Source organism: Canis lupus, chromosome 10, assembly GCF_003254725.2.
Source record: "Canis lupus dingo isolate Sandy chromosome 10, ASM325472v2, whole genome shotgun sequence".
NCBI classification, from domain to species: domain Eukaryota; kingdom Metazoa; phylum Chordata; class Mammalia; order Carnivora; family Canidae; genus Canis; species Canis lupus.
The window spans coordinates 44,774,120-44,798,331 of record NC_064252.1 but is presented as its reverse complement, the minus strand read 5'-3'; the positions used below and the strand labels follow the sequence as shown (position 1 = coordinate 44,798,331).

At 36.8% G+C, this 24,212-nt stretch overlaps 1 protein-coding gene across 7 annotated transcripts in view; it reads right to left on the bottom strand.

Annotated features, from left to right (window-relative positions):
• MGAT4A (alpha-1,3-mannosyl-glycoprotein 4-beta-N-acetylglucosaminyltransferase A) overlaps positions 1 to 24,212 on the bottom strand; it is a 154,987-nt gene that overhangs the window by 98,237 nt on the left and 32,538 nt on the right. For all 7 annotated transcript variants that reach the window (XM_049115846.1, XM_049115847.1, XM_049115850.1 and 4 more), the window contains exon 2: positions 23,426 to 23,755. In XM_049115846.1, coding sequence (XP_048971803.1) covers positions 23,426 to 23,519 — 94 coding nt within the window. In that variant the 5' untranslated portion in view covers positions 23,520 to 23,755. The remainder of the gene's footprint in view (positions 1 to 23,425; positions 23,756 to 24,212) is intronic.

Sequence of the window (24,212 nt, the reverse complement as noted above, 5' to 3'; positions counted from 1 at the left end):
TTTCAAGATACAAGGTTAATATATAAAAATCAAGGGCTTTCTTACATACCGGCAATAAACAACTGGATTTGAAATTAAAATCACAATACCGTTTACATTAGCATCCCCCCAAATTAAATACTTAGCTATAAATCTAACAGAATATGTACAGAACCTATGCAGAAAACTACAAAAGTCTGCTGAAAGAAATCAAAGAAGATCTAAATAGATATTTCATGATGTCAGTTCTCCCCAATTTAATCTATAGAGAAAAATCAATAAAGCCAAGTGTTAGTTCTTTGTAAAAATCTTCCCCCAAAAAACAAACAAAAAACAGGTTTAGAGGGTAGTAAATCGTGGCTGGTTCAACATCAGAAATTAATTATTATAGTAGGAGCACCTGGCTGGCTCAGTTAGTAGAACATACAACTCTTGATTCTCAAGGTTGTGAATTCAAGCCCCAGACTGGGCACAGAGATTACTTTAAAAAGTTAAATCCTAAAAAAAAAAATTAATACACCATGTTAACAGAATAAAAGACAAAAAAACATGAATTTTAAAGGATGCATTAAAAGCATCTGACAGGGCAGCCTTGGGTGGCTCAGCGGTTTAGCGCCACCTTCGGCCCAGGGCATGATCATGGAGACCCGGGGTCGAGTCCTGCATCGGGCTCTCTGCATGGAGCCTGCTTCTCCCTCTGCCTATGTCTCTGCCTCTCTTTCTCTCTCTCTCTCTCTCTCTCTGTGTCTCTCATAGATAAAATCTTTAAAAGAAAAAAAAAAGCATCTGACAAAACCCAAGACACACTGATGATTAGAAAAAAAAAACCTATATATAATTCACATCATACTTAAAGGGATCATGTCACTTTTTTTTTTTTTTAAGTCAGCTCCACGCCCAGTGTGGAGTCCAACATGGGGCTTAAACTCACAACCCCATGATCAAGACTTGAGATGAAATCAAGAGTCAGATGTCTAACCAACTGAGCCACCCAGGCACTCCCATTCATGTCACTTTTATTCAATGTTGCACTGGAGTTTCTAACCAGTATCATAAAGAAAAGGGGAGGGGAGTAAAGAAAGGAAGGGAAAGAGGGAGACAGAATTGGGAATGTAAATTTTTCAAGTTTCTAAAGGGAAAGGACGAACTGGTAATACACCAAAAACACAGGACTCATCTCAATAACTACAGTGGCTGCTACAAGACAATAAAGGCAGGTCTTAAAAATTAAAAGGAAACATATTTTTCAAGTTAAAATCCTTTACCCAGGGACACCTGGGTGGCTCAGTGGTTGAGCGTCTGCCTTCGGCTCAGGGCATGATCCTGGATTTCCAGGATCGAGTTCCACACTAGGCTCCCTGCGAGGAGCCTGCTTCTCCCTCTGCTTTGGTCTCTGCCTTCTCTCTGTGTTTCTCATGAATAAATAAAATCTTTTAAAAAAATTTTAAAAAATCCTTTACCCAGACATCAATTTAATATGAAACTAGACTTTTAAAATATTCAAGAATGTAACTATTCAGGAAGCTACTAGAGAAGGTGTTCTAACAAAGCAAAGGAAAAAGTCAAGGGGAAAAAAAAACAAAAAACAAAAACTCAGGATCTGAATGTGGGAGCCCAAAAGGGAGGCAAAGAAAACTCCCAGGATAATAAAGAACAGAGTTTCAGGAGGAAACTAACCGGAAAGAAAATAAAACCGATAGGTTATCTGGCATAGTAAAGCATCTCATCTGGAGAGAATTACAGTGGACATATGGCATAGACAATCAACTGGAAAAAATAGACACAGAATATTATACAAAAGAAGAATTAGACAACTATTAATACCAGGAAAACCAGAAAGTTGTACAACGAAGGAAAGGTCCAAGACTTAGCTTAAAGTAGGATATTTATTCAGTCACTATAGAGTAATGATTTAGCTAAAACTTGCAATATAACTATACTGGAAGGATGAGAAGGAAAAAGGGAATAAGAGCTAAATGCTCATCTATAATTAGAAGTCCACAGATGACATCTAAAAATTTTTTTTAAAAATCAAGTAATAATAGCACATATATATGTAACTTATAAATCTGGAATCAGAAAGAACAGCCAAAAGAACTAAAAATAGCTACTTCTAGGAGCTGAGACTGGAAGAGTACAGAGAAATTAAGCTGGACACCATTCTTTCAATATAACCTTTCAGTATTATATTTTAACTATAAGCATATTACACTTTAATAAAAATGTTATTTAATTTAAAAGCACAAAACACACAGATAATAGTAACACAGCTTTGATTAAAGGATCTAGGAAACAACCAGAAAATCCACTCTGCTTATAAGAGTATGAGGACAAAGAACCATGAAAAAGTAATGATCATAGAACTCAGGGAATGGAGTTGGAAAGAGAGTGTGAAGAGGTACTGGGATGCAACAAGCTGGGAGATACTGGCAGGAGGCTGGGCATACTTCTGTACTGTGTTCCAAGACTAGTACCTGGCTATCATGGAGCACAGGTGAAATGCTGGTAAGGAGGTATCAGGAAGGGTCAAAGGGACAGCTAGAGATCATGAGAGTGCTAAGGCACTAAAGCTAGAATCTATGGGAGAGGCAGGCAAGGCTATGACAAACAGGATCAGGAGAAAAGAGTATAGAAAGGCAATACTTTTGGGTTAACATTAGGTACTTAGGATGGTGATAACACAGGAGATGAAGATGAGCTAAATCCTGGAGAACAAGCACAGAGATGCCAGGATTAGAAATGAGAGCTGTAAAAAAAAAAAAAAAAAAAAGAAGAAGAAGAAGAAGAAATGAGAGCTGAACATAAAATTGGTCTGTCCTCATCTCACACAACCTCTCAGCAGCATGTCACATGACTGACCATTTTTCTCTTTCCTGAAACACTTCCCTCAATTGATTTCTTTGGTATCACAATTTCCTAACATTATTCCTACTTTGCCAACTGCTTCTCCTCTACTTGACCTCAAAGATGGAGTGGGACAGGACTCAATCCTGTAAGTTCTCTCATTCATTCCCATTACTTTAAATGTTATCTGTATGCCAATAATACCAAAATTTGTTATCTCCAGCTTAAGTATCTCAAATTAATCACAGAAGTCTTGATTCCCCACACTCCCTCTTACTAGGCTTTACCTATCCTGACTTTGTGTTCTTTCAACATGCCAAGCTCATTCTTATTTGAGGACTTTCATACCTGCTAGTCCCCCTGCTAGGACTTCTCTTCACTCTACTCCTCTGGCCTCAATTACACTGCCACCACCTCAGAGAGGCTTTCTCTGACCACTTACCTGTACTAGCCTCATTCCCACCTCTGGCATTCTCACATTAGCTTGTCTCACTGCCAGTATTCATTGCTATCCAAAATAATTTAGCCTGTTCAGTTGCTCAAATATTATTGGGTAACTCTCTCCCCCCACCCTTAGCATCTCTATAAATAGGTGATATCCTTGCCGTCACAGAGCTTAACTTGTTTACCTGTATATTACTAGTGCCTGGTGGAACAGTACCTTGCATGTGCTCAATAAACACTTGGAAAAATGAATGATTTAACTAAGCTTAAGAGAAGGAAAGGAGTAATATGAAGAAAGCTGCTTACAAATCCAGGAGTATTATGTCCATAAACCCCTAATATCCTATAGCTAATAAGATTAGTACATTTCCCTCAAGATCTAATTCATTACTGTAGTAGTTTAAGCACTAAGACAGTTTAGCATATTAACTTCTAGACAGTCCACCAAAAGAACAGAGGAAGCACAGTTCACATGCAAGAAGAAACTTTCTCTAGGGAAGGTGATAGAAGGCCATCTCAGAGTGTCTTATTTCCACTTTATCTTTAATCTTAGTTTTCTGATAAGGAAACCCAGGTTATCTTTACTCTTGTATCCAACTGGTTCAGAAAGGGCAAAACTCATTTCCCTTGAGAAGACAGTTTATTAACCTCCCAGATCTTAATCAGCACACTAAAAGATAACTTCCTTTCATTACTGCTTCAGCAAATGCTTGCTACTACATCAAGAAATGTTTCCCCTTTCTTGTTTATACTTCCTTCTGAAGGCACGGACTGCAGTCCTGTGTCTGTTTCATGTGTTTGATTCATGCACTGGATCACGCACCCTCTCAGGTACATAAGTTCACCATGATTCTGAATGATGACTCTAGATACTGAACTTCACTTCCCAAGCACAAATGAATCCATTTCCCTGTTGTGCACAAACATGGCCAATCACTACCACTGTCTTTCACTTCACTAATAGGGTGACTACATATTTATCCTTGCTCAGGACAGTTCCAACGTACAACTATTACCTGCAGCAAAACTGTTAATATCACCTCCTTTACTCTCAAGTGCCCCAGCTAGGACATTGTATCATCATCCTAACTGCATAGGAAATAAATAATGTACATTGAGAATACTCACACAACTGATTATATGATCATGGAATAGTATGAATTGAATGAAAATCAACTAATAATAACATTCCTATTACTAGATATCAAGAGCCAAACGTACCCAAACATTGAAAATGAGAACTACAATGTGGATGTTGAAGAGACTGATAACACAAAGGTCTTGATGTTGTATCCTATTATCTACCATGTATGCAGTATGCAAGGACAAAAAAAAAAAGTCACATCTGCCATGCCATGACCTAAACTCTAAAAGACAAACTTCTGAAGGAACAAAAATGAAAATGTTATATATCCAGTTTAGAAGAATTTGGACTAGAATCTTGCTGGGCACTAGAGAACAGAATGGTATGAAAAGCGGCTATAGTGTGACATCAGTGAAAACGATGGAGCAGGGATTGTGAGGGTATGCCCTCCATCCCCAGAAACAGTGAAATAATGTGAGTAAAAAACAAAACAAAACAAAACAAAACAAAAAACACCACCACCAAGATGTTTTTATACATACAGAACAATAGTTATATATACTATTACATATACAGTAAATGCTATCTGTGTAAACATTTTAAAGCACACATGTATATGCATACAATTATGGGATTTATAAACATAAATCAATGTATAAAAAATATATTAGAAGAATACACAAATGGGGCACCTGGGTGGCTCAGTCGGTTAAGCGTCTGACTCTTGATTTCAGCTCAGGTCATGATATCAGGGTCCTGATATTGAGCATGTCTCATGCTCCATGGGGAGTCCGCTTGAGATTCTCCTGTGCCCTTCCCCCCACTCACACACACACCCATGTTTTCACTCTTTCTTAAATAAATAAATCTTCTTTTAAAAAAGTTCATTATCTAGCCTAAATCCTAGTTTATTTTTGCTGGCTACTAGCAACCACTTTTTCTTGTGAGGCACCTGGGTGGCTCAGTTGGTTAAGTATCTGACTCTTGATTTTAGCTCAGGTCATGATCTTGGGGTCCTAGGATTGAGTCCTCTTAATTAAGCTCCACACTCAGCAGGGAGTATACAACAGATTATTTGCATGACTTGGGCATCCTTTAACTAACGGCAGAAGGAACTAACTTTTAACCTAAAAATAATCAAGTTAAAATGGATTTTTTGCTAAATTTTTTGAAAACTGAAACCCCATACTTTAAAAAAAAGTAACAAATAGAGCTAGAATATGGTTAAATACTAGCAAAGGAAATACTGCTTTTAAAGAAAGCACATAGGGATCCCTGGGTGGTGCAGCGGTTTAGCGCCTGCCTTTGGCCCAGGGCGTGATCCTGGTAGACCCGGGATTGAATCCCACGTCTGGCTTCCGGTGCTTGGAGCCTGCTTCTCCCTCTGCCTGTGTCTCTGCGTCTCTCTCTCTCTCTCTCTGTGACTATCATAGAAAAATAAAAAAATTTAAAAAAATAAAAATAAAAAAAAAATAAAGAAAGCACATGAAGGGGGATCCCTGGGTGGCTCAGTGGTTTAGCGCCGCCTTTGGCCCAGGGTGCGATCCTGAAGTCCCAGGATCAAGTCCCACATTGGGATCCCAGCATGGGGCCTGATTCTCCCTCTGCCTGTGTCTCTGCCTCTCTCTCTCTCTCTCTCTCTCTCTCTGTCTCCCATGAATAAATAAAATCTTAAAAAAAATAAAAAATAAAAAAGCACATGACAAAAAGTCACTTTAGATGACCAAAAGAATGAGACTTCCAGAAGCTTCTCTATGGAGACCCCACTTAGGTCTCTAAGATCTGCTTCCTACGGTACACCTGGGCTCACATCCTGTATTCTATCATTTTCCAGTCACATAATAGAGTGGGATTAAATAATTTACTGGTTGCATGTCTCCATGTCAAATAGGGATTTAATACTCACCTACTTCCCTCGAGTTGCTGGGAGGACTAAATGAGACCATGGATGCAAACATAGTCAACGAATGGTATTCTTCCTTGTTCTCAAATACCAATGCTATGCTTATGCTGGTCATGAACCTACAGGCTTATTTCTCCTGAAATGGCAGCAGTATATGGCAATAACAGAATTCTCATCAGTCTTATTATTTCTTGCAAAATCATCTGCAAATAGAACCTTACCAATGATTAAAAGTAAAAATGAGGAAATATGAATGGATAAGACATTTGGGGGAATGTTGCAGAGCTACAAAAGAGACAACTTGAGATGAGTGCAAATTATGACAGACAACAAAAATAGGAAACTTTACACCACAAGTCTTGAAGCTTAACCTCCACTGACATGAAAGAACAAGGTACCAAGGAAAAATCTATCATGACAGCAAACCACTAGACATACAGTCTAGGATTATTATAGTTCCTGGAACATTTACCTCTTTTTCCATAACTCATGCACAGGATTTGGGAAGAAAAAAAAATTTTTTTAATTTTTTGTAGTCTGAAATAGCAATCCAGGTGCCAACAGAAGTTTCTCTGTACAGATGCTGGCCAGAACTAACAAAGAGGTAAATTCAATTAACAACTGGCTGTTTGCCACAGTGCAGAGAGAGATAAACTAGCAGGCAAACTCTTTTCATATTTCATACAACTTTCCATTCTCTTTTACGTAACAAGTCCCAGACTGCTGAGTTTTCCTGCAAAACTTCAATCCTATTCAAACTCTTCTTTAGAGAGCTAGAGTTCATCGTCAACATAGACCAAAGTTGTAATGATGGATGAAACCTCATACAGAAGGGAAAGTAGGACAGGGCAATGTAATCAGTTAAATCTGGAAAACCAACCAATGACCATTTCCTAATAACAAGAACAGCACTTTTGTCCATCATTAAGTCTCATGGGCATCCAAGTTTTGGTCTCTAATACAATTCCTACTGAAAGGAACTAGGACCCTTAAGGCATAGCTAATTCCACATCCACTGACGGGGGCAGTGGGGGAGGAATCAGGATGTGTCTAGAACCATGGGAATAGATGCTTTCAAAGATGTCAGGGAGAGTTTAAAGAGATAAAGAAAGAGCCTAAAAGGGGCTCCATTAGACAAGTTATGACTATATGGGCATTTGAAGAAAAAAATTACATTTAGTGGATATAAACTTATTCTGTAAATAATGCTAAAAAAGAGAAAAATATTCAGAAACAGGCTGAAATGTGAAAAAGGTAGAGAATAGAACATGGTTAATTTTCTGTTAATTTAAACAAGTAGAAGACTGCCAGTATACTTGAGTATTTGTTTCTTATAATAAGCATGTCTGCTTATAAAGCATAAACATAAATTTGTATCGCGTCTACCAAGAAATGGTGGGGATTCTGGGCAAGTCTAAAACTACGGGAAAAAAATAAGAAAAGCAATAAGAACAAGGGGGTGGGGGGGAATGATTAGAGTAATGGTCACACCAAGAAATTTGGCTAAAAAAAAAAAATACATATATATATATATTCCATGATCTGTCCTAAAATGATCAAACTCCTAGACTAATCCCTTATCTTAGAGGAAGAAAACTCTAGGTGGCCTTCTAATCACAAGATTCTAATAAGGCATGCTTAAGTTCGCAGTATCTCTACCAGGTCAGGGTAATGATAAGAGGACAATTAAGAATCCTATTCCAGAGGGAAAATACCAGCATGGAAAAAAACGAAAATCTATATTAGTAATGGGAGCTTAAATGGTCTTATTAACCTAACAAGTTAGGTTTAATTGCAGAAAGAACCCCCACTAGATAATAAGCAGCCCAGATTTAAATCATCTTGGGAGAACCAACCAGGTTTCCTGCCCCACTCAAGATTCCATCAATAACTGTGATCATGTTTAGCATGAGTGGTCTCAGCAGACATTCATTTTGTTTTTCCCAGGCTGGTGAGATTTCTAAAACGTCAGAAAGGTATAAAAATAAGAATTTCATAACCTTAGGAAGATTCGGAAATAAGGAAATGAATGAAGCCCATGCTATTGATAGTTTAGAAGAGTTTAAATATAAATACGGGTGGTATGTTTCGCAATATTTGTATTTGTCTGATTGAGGTGTTTGAAATTCAAAAACAGCTACACTTTAAAACAAAACTATGAGAAAAAAGATGTGTGCACACACACCCATATGTGCCAAGTTGTCACCTACCAAAAAATGTACCCAAGTCTAAAGAAATAAGATATTTTACTGGAAGTAAAACTGAGGACAAAATAGTAAGATAATGACCCTCTTCATCATAAACTCTTTCCTAGTTCTTCAGATCTATCACCTACTTCACTTTCATTATACATGCTTCTGATCTAACAGAAGCTGCCAGTCCCTAGACTGATTCCCCCAGTCTCTTGCCACTATCTTTCTACCCTTTATGCAAGAGGTCAACACTTCTGGTCACAATAAGGCTAAAATTAAACTTAAAAAAACCCTATAAACTAGATTTCCATTACTCAAGGCCCAGCACAATACCTGACAGAAAATGTGCACTTAAAATACTAAATGAATGCATTAAAAACCTAAGTGCCTAAAGAGGAGAGAGGCTGGATAAATTATGGTACATCCATACAATGGAGTCTTATGAAGTTGCGTAAAAAAAAAAAAAAATGAGGAAGATCTCCATGAACTGAAACAACTTGGAAACAACTTCCAGGACACATTGCAAAGTGGGAATTGCAAAGCACAGAAGAGTATCTACAGTATGCTACCCATCACATAAGAAAAAGGATATAAGGAAATGATTATGTATTCATTCAATTTATGCAACAAGGAATACAGAAAGAATAAAACAGAAAATGAGACTGAATACCTGCAAGGGATAGATGGAAACTAGGTAGAAAAAGGGGAGAAATGGAAATAGGATAGAAGGAATGAGGAGAGACAGTTCTCATAGGCTATTTTTTTTTTTTTTACAGTTGAGTCTCAGAACCAAGATAATGTTTCATATATCCAAATGTAAATAACTGCAATAAACAGGACATGGAGGGAGGCCCAAAACAGAATACAAGCAGGAATAAATGGGCTGACATGTATTATAAACAGAATAACCACACTGAAAAGGAAGTGACTACGAAATAAGCTAAGTAACTTTGGAAAACAGCATTTCACTATATAAGTTTAAGACAAAAAAACCAGTACACAAATACTGTACCCTAATAAATTTATTTTTCACTTAGATTTTGGTTAGCAATTCTGATACTACTGTCTATATATACTATAATTGAGCAAATAACTATATTAGGGTATTAACAGTCTTTTTTTTTTTTTTTGCATGTGTGAGAGACAAGAGATAAGTTCCAAAAAAAGAAATGTAGAAACCAGAATGAACACTGTTGTACTGGATTAAAATCAGAGGGATCAATATAAACTCATGGTGTTTTTTTCTTGCACTATCTAGTGAGAGGCTGAGTGTTGATGCCATAGTAGGAATGAGCACACCAAAACTCCATTCTTTAAAAGAACTAGAGGGTCCATGAAGCGAGGACTACTTCCAGGGCTGGGGCAGGGAAAATATAAGATGAACCTGGAGCACGTTACAGCACCAGAAAAATAAAAATTGCTCATAAGATGAATGAGAACCAGGGATGCCTGGAGGCTCAGCGGTTGGGCACCTGCCTTCGAGGGGCGGATCCGGGATCGAGTTCTGCATTGGGCTCCCTACAAGGAGCTTGCTCCTCCTTCTGCCTGTGTCTCTGCTTGTCTCTTTCAGTCTGTGTCTCTCAGGAATTAATAAATCTCAAAAAAAAAAAAAAAAAAAAAAAAAGATGAGAACTAGATCAAGGTGCTGGTTGTGCCACACTGTGAATGTACTAAATGCCACTTAATTGTTCACTTTAACATACTTTGTATTTTATGCTATGTAAATTTCACCTCAACAAATCTGAAAAAAAAAATGACAGGGGCATGCTGAAGGCACAAAATCCTCATTGAAGAAGCTCCCAATGGCCACCGCTGGGACTAACACTAAAATAATTAATGATAACAAAGGATCACAACCCACAGAACAAAATAAGTAACCATTGAGTCCATTCACTGATCAAGATATGAGAAAGAAATGAGGAAGAAGAGACATCTCTTCATTTCAGCAGAGTTCCAATTACTAAATGTAAAAGAAATGGCAGAAATGGAAAATCACATTAGGCAAACACCACAGTAATAAATTGTTGCAGACAAAAATAATCAATGGATATTCAAACTTGTGGGCAAAAGTATGATGAGAAACAGGATATCTGCTTAATTTTAAAGAAGCCTCCACAAAATGCTTATTAATTACAAAGAAAAAAATAGTAACTTTATAGGGGAGAAGCCAGGCAGATAGCAGTTTAACTAAGTGATCAGAGTTATTATAACCTGTGATAAGACACTTCAGCATCATGTACTTTGTGATATGATGCACTGAGAAGGACACAATGTTGTTTCTGTGGTATTCTTGCCAAAAATGCATTACTTCAATCTAATCATGAGAAGTCATCAGACAAACTCAAATGAAGTGACATTTTACAAAATAATTGGCCAAAGCCTTCAAAAGTGCCAAGAACATAAGAGAAAAGATTAAGGAAATTTCCCATAATGGAGGAAACTATAAAACATGACAACCAAATGCAATGTGGGATCCTGGACTGGATCCTAGAACAGAAGGACATTAGAACTAGTGAAATTCAAGTAGATGAGTTAATAGTACCATATCAAAGTCAATTTGAGGGTTTAGAATATTATATTCTGTGGCAATGTAAGTTGTTCTATTAGCAGGTATAAGGGAACTCTGTGTACTAATCTTCAGATTTATTATAAATCTAAAATGATTTCAAAATAAAAAGCTTAAAAACCCCATTTATTATTCACCAGCTTACTATTTATTTATTGGTTTTTAGCTATCTCCTTTCCTCCTCTCCCAGACTAAAGCAAGGATTTTTCTGATATGTTCAATAATATAGCCCAAATCTCCAATAGTGCCTGACACACAGAAGGCACTGGACAAACACAATTATACAATTTTGGTTAGCCAGAACTATGATAGTATACTCCAAACCCTAGATTTACTATTAATTTCCTTTATATCCTGTTTGAAAGCAGTCTTCTTATTTTGTAAAGAAAAACTTTTAAAAATCTAAAAACTTGTATTTACTGTTTTTATTTGTAAATAAAATTCATAATTTTAAATTAAATGTTTTATTTGGCTTCTATATTTTTATACGCAACAGGATAGGATATCCAATCTTTTCATGCACCCAAGGCTCTATCTTGGATGCAACATACTGAGACTACTGGGGGCCCAAAAGTCATTCCACTGCCTAGTGAGGCAATGGTTCCATGCCAGAAGAGGCAGAGTCATGACATTCTCTTGCTACTGGCCCCCTCCATGCACCCAGTGCTCAGTTCCTAGAGCAGGAGTACCACTCAGAGAGAAGCTAGTCATTAGCCCCATCCCCACCTCCAGAGCCCTGGCTCAGAAATTCTTCCTGGTGAAAAGCAGGCCATAAAATAGATAGCTCCTAATCTCTTCCCAAAAGAACTAGCTTCATTTGTGACAGGAGTGGAGGAATTTAAATTAAGAGCCGTCTGAAAAACAGAAGTCGTGGTGAAGAGAATTGGGAGAACTGTGGATCTAATGAGGATATAACCTAGATGATAGGAGTTCTGTGGCTAGTTTGCAAGAAAAAACTAGGAAAATGAACAACTAAGAGGAGCCTTCCTGTGGTCAGAACAAATAGCGAAAATACAAACTCAAACATTTCTTCAAAAGAACCATAATTTGATTAGATTAGATTAGTTTGTAGCAGAATTTATGCTCCAGTGCACTGTTGTAAACAAGAGAACAATCAGCCAGCAATTAGTGTAGTGGTCACTGAAAGAGTGAATCCTACCAGTAATAACAGTCATCCTAGAAGTGGGCATACCTAAAACACTGTCTCCCTGAGGAGCAACACATAGACTCAACCTTATGGGGGATGAGAGAGAAGACAGACTAAAATAATCCAGCCAGTCACTAAACAAATAAATAAGCAAATAAGCAAAGTGATAACAGCCTGAGGGTAGCGGTGGGAGAGTATCCAGTGTTGCTAAAACTATCTAAGATGTCCAGTTTCCAACAAAAAATTATAGACAAAGAAATAGGTAAATATGACCCATATGCTAGAAACAAAGCAGGCAGCATAAGGCACTCACTGTGAACATGACTAGATGTAGGATTTAATGGGTAAGAAGTATTTCAAGAAGTCATTATAAATACAGTCACAGAACTAAAAGAAAACTTCACTGAAAAAGTAAAGGAAGGCATGACAATATTGCATCAAATAGAGTATCAAAAAAGAAACAAATTTTAAGAAAGAACAAAATGCAAATTCTGGAGTTAAAAAGTGCAATAATAGAAATCAAAAATTCACTAGAAGACCTCAAGAGTAGATTTGAAATGGCAAAAGAAAGAATCAGCCAACCTGAAGACAGATCAGTAGAGATGACATAAACCAAAGAGAAAAAAGATGAAAAATGAACAGAACCTCTTAAAAAGTTAGGATACCATTAAGAATAAAATCATCAATGTACTGGAATACCAGAAGAGAGAAAGGTTTTAAAAAAAAAAAATACATATATATATATATATATATTCTTTGTATATATGATAAATATAGAAGATGATAAATACTGCCCAAAGACACCTGCACCCCGATGTTTATAGCAGCAATGGCCACGATAGCCAAACTGTGGAAGGAGCTTCAGTGTCCAATGAAAGATGAATGGATAAAGAAGATGTGGTTTATGTATACAATGGAATATTACTCAGCTATTAGAAATGACAAATACCCACCATTTGCTTCAACGTGGATAGAACTGGAGGGTATTATGCTGAGTGAAGTAAGTCAGTCGGTGAAGGACAAACATTATATGTTCTCATTCATTTGGGGAATATAAATAATAGTGAAAGGGAATATAAGGGAAGGAAGAAGAAATGTGTGGGAAATATCAGAAAGGGAGACAGAACGTAAAGACTGCTAACTCTGGGAAACGAACTAGGGGTGGTGGAAGGGGGGGGGGGTGGGAGTGAATGGGTGACGGGCACTGGGGGTTATTCTGTATGTTAGTAAATTGAACACCAATAAAAAATAAATTAAAAAAAAAAAACACTGCCCAAAGTTACTGAAAAACCAATAATCTACACATCTAGGAAGCAAGACCCATAAACAGACACATCATGGGGGCACCTGGGTGGCTCAGTAGGTTAAGTGGCTCCCTTTGGCTCAGGCCGTGATCTCAGTGTCCTGGGATGGAGCTCTGCATAAGGCTCCCTGCTCATCCAGGAGCCTGCTTCTCCTTCTGCTCCTCCCCCTGCTTATGCTCATGCTCTCATGCTCTCTCTCTCAAATAAATAAAATCTTTAAAGAAAAAAAAAATAGACACATCATGGTAAAAACAATAAAAGTCAAACACAAGACAATCTTGAAAACCACAAAAGAAAAACAATCCATCACTGACCAGGGAACCCCAAGGAGAACAACAGCTAACTTTACAGAAGAAATAATGAAGGCCAGAGGCAGTTGGGGTAACGAGAATATCTCAAAACAAAACAAAACTCTGTCCACTGGGAATCTTAAGTTCAGTAGAGCTATATTCAAAACTGAAGGTAAAATACACATATTCCAAAATAAACAAAAACTGAAAGGATTCATTCCTAGCAGACCTTCCTTACAAGAAATACTAAAGGAATTCATTAATTTGAAAGTAATCCTAGACAGATTTAAGTCAGCACAAAGAGCAACAGTGATTATGTAATTATAACACTATTAATGCATATTTTTTCTTTCTCTTAAAGTATTTAAAAAGAAATAGTATAAAATGATATGCATATAATGTATCACCAAGTCCATAACACATGGAAATGTAATATATTTGCCAATAACAGAACAAAGGAGGTAGGTGAGAATAAAGCTGTAATGTGCTAAGGAAATAAATGGTGGTAAAATAATAACAATGTATTGTGTTTATAATATTGACAGATGTAATGTCTACAACAACACATAAAGAAGGGATGATAGAGCTATATCAAAGTAACATTTCTACATATTACTGGAATTAACTTAGCATAAATCTGAAGCTGATTCTGAAAAGTTGAGAGATGTATACGATAAACCCTATGTATACAATAAGCCACTAAAATATACTCAATAGTGAAAAAAGTCAGTAATGAAATTAAAGTGCTACATTAGAAAATATTGAATCAAAAAAGTAAATAAGGAAAAGAAGAAAAAAGACGTGAGACATATGAAAAACAAAATGATGGCAGATATAAATCAAGCTAAATCAATGACAAGCAATGTGGATGGATAAACCGCCTGCCTACTCAAAAGGTAGACACTGTCAGACTAAATCCAGGAAATCATGATCAAACTATGTATTGTTTACAGGAGTCAAACTGTAGAATTAAATACACAAATAGATTAAAGCGAAAGAACAGAATAATGCAAAACATACAAGCAGAAACCAAAGAAAAGTTGGAATGGCTATACTAATATCAGACAAAACAGACGTTAAAACAAAAATGTTACCAGAGATAAAAAGAGAATATTTAATAATTAATATAAAATATTTAATAAAAAAATGTCCCCAATAACAGAAAATACATGAAACAAAACTGACAAAAATGAAGAGAGAAATGGAAATTTTACAGCAATAATTGGAGATTTCAATATTCTACTTTCAATACTGGATAGAACAACTAGACAGAAGGCCAACAAGGCAACAGAAGGCCCCTGTTGCCAACTGGACCTTACAGACATCTACAGAACATACAGCAGCACCACATACAGTCTCAAATGTATATGGAACATTCTAGAGGACAGACCATATGCACCAACTGGTAAAAGAAAAAAATAAAACATCAGAAAATACTTTGAAATGAATAAAAATCAAGACAGAACGTACCAAAATGTATGGGATGCAACTAAAGCAATGCTTAGAGGGAAATTCATAGCTATAAATGCCCACATTGTGAAAGAAAAAAGATCTAAATCAATAACCTTGCCTTCTAGAAAAACCTTACCTGCACTAAAAAAAGAAGAGCAGGGATCCCTGGGTGGCACAGCGGTTTGGCGCCTGCCTTTGGCCCAGGGCGCGATCCTGGAGACCCGGGATCGAATCCCATGTCGGGCTCCCGGTGCATGGAGCCTGCTTCTCCCTCTGCCTGTGTCTCTGCCTCTCTCTCTCTCTCTCTCTGTGACTATCATAAACAAATAAAAAAAATTTAAAAAAAAATTAAAAAAAAAAAAAAGAAGAGCAAACTAAGCCTAAAACAACCAGAAGAAAGGGATCAAGATTAGAGTAGAAAGTGGGACGCCTGGGTGGCTTAGCAGTTGAGCCTTCAGCTCAGGGCGTGATCCTGCAGTCCTAGGATCAAGTCCCACATCGGGGGTCCCTGCATGGAGCTTGCTTTTCCCTCTACCTCTGTCTCTGCCTCTTTCTCTGTGTGTCTCTTATGAATAAATAAATACCATCTTTAAAAAAATGATTAGAGTAGAAAGTAATGAAATAAAGAGTAGATAGAGAAAAATCAAGAAACCAAAAGCTGGTTCTTTGAAAGGTCCTCAAAATTGACAAACTTTTAGCTAGTTTGACCAAGGGAAAAAAAAACAAACAGAATACTAAAAAAGGGGGCTTTACTACTGATCTTACAAAAATAGAAAGGACTATAAAGAAATATGATAAATAATCGTACACCAATAAATTAGATAGTGTAAATGAAATGGACAAATTTGTAGACTACAACCTACCGAAATTGACTGGAGAAGAAATACACAATCTGAAAAGACCTGTAACAAATAATGAGATCCTATCAGTCATCAAAAAACTACCCACAGGCCCAGATGATGTTGACTCCAAACATTCAAAGAATACTTATTTTCCACAAACACTTCCAAAAATAGAACACTTCCCAAATCTTTCTATGAAACCAGTATTACACCCCAATATCAAAACCTGACAAACACAATATAAGAAAACTACAGACCAATAACCCTTATGAATATGGATGCAAAATCCCCAACAAATATTAGCAAACCAAATCCAGCAACATATAGAAAGAATTATACAGCATGTGCCACATGTTATTTATCCTAGGGATGCAAGGTTGGTTGAACACCTAAAAATCACTTAATGTAATACATTTTACCAATAGAATATAGATCAAAAATCACCCAATAGACATGGGAAACTCATTTGACAAACTTCAACACATTTTCATGATAAAAAACACTTAGCAAACCAGGAATAGAAGGCAACTTCCTTCACCTGAACAAATGGTATCTACTTAAAAACCACAGCTAACACCCCACTTTAAATGTAAAGACTGGCTGCTTTCCCCTTAAGAATGTCAGCTCTTACATCGCTTCTATTTAACACTGAAATGAAGGTTCTAGCCAGAAAAATAAACAACACACAGAAAAAAAAAAAAAAAAAAAAGACATCCAGACCAGAAAGGAAGAAATTCACAGATGGCATGATCTGGTACATGGAAAATCCAAAGGAATCCACTATTAGAATAAATAAGCTCAGTACAGTTGCAGGATACAAAATCAATATACAGAAATCAATTGTATTTCTACACACTTGTAATGAAAATTGACAAAAATAAGAAAACAACTCCATTCAAATCCTATCAGAACATATAAAACACGTAGGTATAAATTTAAAAAAAGAAGCATAAAACCAATACTGTGTAAACATGCACAAAAATTGCTGAAAAAATTAAAGACCTAAATAAATAAAATCCTATGTTTTATGGATTGGAAGACCAAACATTGTTAAGATGGTAATAGTATCCAATCTGATGTATAGGGTCAATGTAATCCCTATCATAATCCCAGCTGACTTCTTTATGCAAATTGACAAGCAGATGCCAAAATTCACATGGAATTGCAACAACCCAAAAGAGCCAAACAATCGTGCAAAAGTATACAGTAGAAGGACTTACACTTCTCAATTTCAGAACTTACTACAATGCAACAATAATCAAAATAGTGTGGTACTAGCACAAGGACTGTCAATGGAATAGAATTGCAAGTCCAGAAATAAATCCACACATCTACGATTTTCAGTAACAGTGCCAAGACCATTCAATCAGGAAAAATAGTCTTTTAAACAAATTGTTCTAGGACAACTGTATAGCCAGATGATGGACCTTTACTTCATATCACACACAGAAACTGACCTAAAATGGTTCAAAAGGTCAAGACTCTTAGACCCAAATATAGCAGAATTTTCATTCTCTTGGATTTCACAATGAGCTCTTAGATATGACACGAAAGAAAGAAAAAAAAAGATATGACACGAAAGGACAAACAACAACAACAAAAATAGACTGAACTTCACCAAAATTTAAAATTCTTGTGCTTCACAGGGTACCATCAAGAATATAAAAGACAACCAAAAAAAAAAAAAAAAAAGAATATAAAAGACAACCCACAGAATGGGAGAAAATTTATCTGCAAAAATCATGTATCTGATAAGGAAATTATATCTTGAATAAATAAAGAACTCTTACAACTTAATAAAAAGACAACCCCTTTTTAAAAATAAGCTAAGGAATCTGGCATTGTGATGCCCCCAGATATGGTTTTCTTTTTTAAAATTCCCCTGGCTATTCGGGGTCTTTTCTGATTCCACACAAATCTTAAAATAATTTGTTCTAACTCTCTGAAGAAAGTCCATGGTATTTTGATAGGGATTGCATTAAACGTGTATATTGCCCTGGGTAACATTGACATTTTCACAATATTAATTCTGCCAATCCATGAGCATGGAATATTTTTCCATCTCTTTGTGTCTTCCTCAATTTCTTTCAGAAGTGTTCTATAGTTTTGAGGGTATAGATCCTTTACATCTTTGGTTAGGTTTATTCCTAGGTATCTTATGCTTTTGCGTGCAATTGTAAATTGGATTGACTCCTTAATTTCTCTTTCTTCAGTCTCATTGTTAGTGTATAGAAATGCCACTGACTTCTGGGCATTGATTTTGTATCCTGCCACGCTACCGAATTGCTGTATGAGTTCTAGCAATCTTGGGGTGGAGACTTTTGGGTTTTCTATGTAGAGTATCATGTCATCAGCGAAGAGGGAGAGTTTGACTTCCAGGTTGTACTACAAAGCTGTGGTCATCAAGACAGTGTGGTACTGGCACAAAAACAGACACATAGATCAGTGGAACAGAATAGAGAATCCAGAAGTGGACCCTGAACTTTATGGGCAACTAATATTCGATAAAGGAGGAAAGACTATCCATTGGAAGAAAGACAGTCTCTTCAATAAATGGTGCTGGGAAAATTGGACATCCACATGCAGAAGAATGAAACTAGACCACTCTCTTTCACCATACACAAAGATAAACTCAAAATGGATGAAAGATCTAAATGTGAGACAAGATTCCATCAAAATCCTAGAGAAGAACACAGGCAACACCCTTTTTGAACTCGGCCATAGTAACTTCTTGCAAGATACATCCACGAAGGCAAAAGAAACAAAAGCAAAAATGAACTATTGGGACTTCATCAAGATAAGAAGCTTTTGCACAGCAAAGGATACAGTCAACAAAACTCAAAGACAACCTACAGAATGGGAGAAGATATTTGCAAAGGACATATCAGATAAAGGGCTAGTTTCCAAGATCTATAAAGAACTTATTAAACTCAACACCAAAGAAACAAACAATCCAATCATGAAATGGGCAAAAGACATGAACAGAAATCTCACAGAGGAAGACATAGACATGGCCAACATGCATATGAGAAAATGCTCTGCATCACTTGCCATCAGGGAAATACAAATCAAAACCACAATGAGATACCACCTCACACCAGTGAGAATGGGGAAAATTAACAAGGCAGGAAACAACAAATGTTGGAGAGGATGCGGAGAAAAGGGAACCCTCATACACTGTTGGTGGGAATGTGAACTGGTGCAGCCACTCTGGAGGTTCCTCAAACAGTTAAAAATATACCTGCCCTACGACCCAGCAATTGCACTGTTGGGGATTTACCCCAAAGATACAAATGCAATGAAACACCGGGACACCTGCACCCCGATGTTTATAGCAGCAATGGCCACGATAGCCAAACTGTGGAAGGAGCCTCGGTGTCCAACGAAAGATGAATGGATAAAGAAGATGTGGTTTATGTATACAATGGAATATTACTCAGCTATCAGAAATGACAAATACCCACCATTTGCTTCAACGTGGATGGAACTGGAGGGTATTATGCTGAGTGAAGTAAGTCAGTCGGAGAAGGACAAACATTATATGTTCTCATTCATTTGGGGAATATAAATAATAGTGAAAGGGAATATAAGGGAAGAGAGAAGAAATGTGTGGGAAATATCAGAAAGGGAGACAGAACGTCAAGACTGCTAACTCTGGGAAACGAACTAGGGGTGGTAGAAGGCGAGGAGGGCGGGGGGTGGGAGTGAATGGGTGACGGGCACTGGGGGTTATTCTGTATGTTAGTAAACTGAACACCAATAAAAAATAAATTAAAAAAAAAAAAGACCCAGGCTAGAGGCTAATAAATAACAGTTTTTTTTCAATCATAAAATAAAATAAAATAAAATAAAAATAAGCTAAGGATCTGAATAGACAATTTTCAAAAGAATATATGCAAATTGCTAAAAGTATATAAAAAGATGCTAGACATCATTAGTCATCAGAGAAATGCAAATCAAAATCACAATAAAATACTATCTCCCCACCACTAGAATGAGAATCGAAGCCAGATAATAAGAGTTGTCAGGAATGTGAAGAAACTGGAACCCTCATATACTACTAGAAGGAATGCATAATGGTCCAGCTACTATGAAAAACAGTCTGGCAGCTCTTCAAATGATTAAATATAGAGTTACTACATGATCCAGCAATTCCACTCCTAGGCAAATACCCAAGAGAAACGAAAACATACATCCACATAGAAACACGTACATGAATGTTATCTGTCCCTTTGGACGTACAGATTGCTTGCTCGGTCTTCCCCAATTTCCGGATTGTACCTGACCAAAGTAGGAAGCTCTTTAGGAGAACACCAGCTACAAGTGAGACATGTAATGACTCTGGTCCCACTCTCACAACATCTGCTTACAACTTTCCCAAACTTATCCATTCCACATAATTGGAAATTGGAGTTCTGCCTCACTTTTATGTGGGAATGCTGCATACCCTGCTAAAACTGGTATCCCGGCCCAAATTCCATCTTCCCTGGCTGGGTTCCCAACATCCTCCCAAGCTTATGCCAATCCCATGGACCAGCTCTTGTATTCTTTCAAGTGTTAAATGAAGACCTATGAAAAATACAAATCATTGCACTGTGATTACCAACAAAACCTTGAGAATCTTTCATAGTCTATGTGCCAATGAAACTCAGGGTCTCATAACTCCAAGGCACAAATACTCTACCCCCTTTTTAGAACTTTTTGGCTGCATAAGGAGCTCTCTCTACCTGACATGCCCACTGTCTACTACTCTGCCTGGCATCACCTTCATATTTATTCTTCTTCTATGAAGTGACTCAAGAATTAGTAGCCTCTGTCTCTGCCCTTCTGGGCAGTAGACCAATAGCTAAGAGCATAATCTCTGGAACCAGCGTGACTGAGCTCAAACGCCACTCTACCACTTAATTGTATGACCTTGGCAAGTTTCTCAACCACTCTGTTTTCTTATTATTGAAAGGGGGTAATAATTCTTTCCAGGGATGTTATAAGGATTAAATGAAATAATGTATAATATAACATGCTTCCCAGCACCGTATTATTTCTTCTATATCTCAATCTATTGATGGTATTCCATTTGTTTACTTGAATCTTCCCTACCAGTACCCTACATTCACAAAAAGTGTTAAGCTTCTTATTTCTTTCATATTCGTAGCATTTAGTGCAGGGCTAAGCACCTATAAAAGGGACCAATGAGTGAATGAAAAATAAAAACTATTAGCCCAGCAAAGTCAATGATTATGGAAACCATGTTTTCAATATAAAAATCAGATCACATGGTTTATGAGTAGTCTAGAATTGCAATATTTGAAATCAGGCCTGCTCTGGAAAATCCAGGCTGATCTAGAAAGAATCCAAATGCTCAGCAGTTAGACTGGTTACACAAATGACAGCATTAAAATACAATAAATTGGGGCACCTGGGTGGCTCAGTTGGTTAAGTGTCTGCCTCCAGCTCAGGTCATGACCCCTGAGACCCAGCCCCACATCGGGCTCACTACTCAGTGGAGAGCCTGTTTCTCCCTCTCCCTCTGCAGCTCCCTCTCAAATAAATAAATAAAATCTTTTTTTTTTTAAATAACAAAAAACCAGAGGATTTTACATAACCATAACAGGAGTCCTCTGCTGATAACGTGAAGAAGTCTGGACAAAACACTAAGCAGAAAAACAGAGAAGAATATGCATGAAAGTGTTACAGAGCTGGTCAAAGAATGATAACCAAAGAGAACGGACTTAATGTATGAGAGAACAGACATTATGTTTATCTAATATCACAGGATGAAATAATATATTTTTAAATTTTTGATTCAACAGACAATACAAAAAGAAAATAATGCTTATAATGCCTTCACATAAGAAACAAGATAAGTGGAATGGAGATTCCAAAAATTTTACTCCCTTAAGACACAGAAGTTAAGTTTCTCCATTACTTTAACTCTGAATAGATAAGCTTCCTGATAAGAAAAAAAATCCACATAATCTCCTTATGGTCAATTCTCTGACTTTATAAGTAAACTTTTAAGGCCAGTCATCTGTTTTGGTCATATCTCGGACAATCAATAGTTTGATTAAATTAACCAGCTAAAGTTCTTTCTAAGTATATCTTCTCCTTTTGGTAACAATTAAAAAATGAAATCTAAAACGTACATATTTGTCCACAAAGAATAAAAGTTTTCAGCAAGTTTTTCATTCATTTCTCCCTGGAATAGTTCCTCTCCAATTACAGCCCAACTCAGAAAAAAAAGGAGATAGTATACTTGCTCAAAGAACAGATCATATGGTTTTCACTTTAATCAACTTATTTTGTTCATATGTACTCACACAGATATACACACATCTACATATTCATACCTATATACATGCTAGAGGAAACTAAATAATGAATCCATCTTTTCAGTTATCTTCATATAAATTAATAAAATAATGCCAGCAATAGGATCCTCAAATAACCTGGTGATGGTAACTACTCTAACTTGATTCTAAAAAACCAAACATGTACCTCCATCCTTCTTTGCCATCAAAATTCCTTAGGTTAACATAAGGAATGAGGGCACCTGCACCTGGGTGGCTCAGTAGGTTGAGCATCTGACCCCTGATCTTGGCTCAGGTCATGAACTCAGGGAGATCATGTGATTCCATGCAAGATCAAGCCAAGTGTTGGGCTCTGACAAAAAGACTGTTCTCTTTTTGGGCTCAGCAGGAAGTCTGCTTGAGATTCTCTCTCTCTCTCTCTCTCTCTCTCTCTCCCCCTCTCTTCTGCCCCTCCCCCTGCTCATTCTCAATAAAATCTTTAAAAAAAAAAAAAGCAAAGGTATTATCCCTGAATATCACTTAATAATCTCCTTTAAAAAACATATTGCAACATTCTTGATACAATAACATTTGTTTCCAATTTTTGAGTAAGAATTTATCCTCACCCACTTCATAAATACTCTTGCCCAAAGAGCAATCTGTCAACACATGCAGTTTAATTCATTAACTACACAGCACCAAATCATTAGTATAATCAGCATGTAAATTTCATGAAGGTGCTGATTGTGTCTTTCTAAGCACTCTAAACACCCAGTACAAGGAAGCTTATTAAACATTTATAATGTTTAATAAAAATAAAATGCCAAAACAAAAGTCTTTATTATTCAACTTGGCTCCCATGTATAATATAACCACTGATCAGTATCTATTTTTTCAAGTGCAATTATAAGAAATCGAAAACAAACCCCATTCAAATTAGAAATTCTATCTCCTCTGTCCAAGAATAGTTTCATTTTTGTGTCAGAAAGAAACTAGCAGACCACCAGCGGAGAGCATGCAACATGCAAATAGTTGGGATATTTAACCTAAACCTGTGTGCATCCTTTTATTTGTGGAGATACTTTCCTTACCTTTCCCATTTTGCCACGTAGTATACCAAGATAAAGTCAGGAACGAAGTGATAAATGCTAAAACAGTAGCTACAGTTCCATTTCGGAGCCTCATCTCATTTCACCATCACACTGGTTCATATGTTTATGATGATAACCAAGACTGTTCTCTTTTTAATCCTGAAGTCAACTGAATCCACTACTTCTGGTTCTGGGCCAATAAAAACAATCAATAAGAGAGGTTCATTTCAGATGCTCGGCAGAACAAGCCTAGCAGCAACACCATTCATAATTGCTATTCAGGATTGTCTTCACAGTCTTCATAGGCTGATGTCTCAGGCTTCTTTCTTCCTATTCAGGGAAAAAAATAGAAAGAAAAATGTGTTTAATAATGCAAAACATTACTTATTTCATTTATCATTCACCATTATGAACAGACTTTTGGCTGGGCTAATCTTTATCTACAAAGATTATCCCCACAACTAAACAACTCATTTAATATACTAGAATTATATGGTTTTCCTCCTCCAGGAGAAAAAGCTTCAAACTATATTCCCTTCTCATTGATTCTGTTTTGTCTGTAAAAAGAAAGTTATGGTTCATTATTTAAAGGGGGAAGTTGTGGGGCTGGTTAAACAAATAGCCACAGATTCCAAGCGATAACTCGAAAGATCACGACACAGTTACTAAGTAACAAAATTGTTACACTCCTCAGTTTTCCTACTGCAAAATAATAATGCTTTGAAATTTTTAAGAAAAAGTGACAGACTACAACACATGAGCATTAAAAAACCTGGGCTCTAGATCC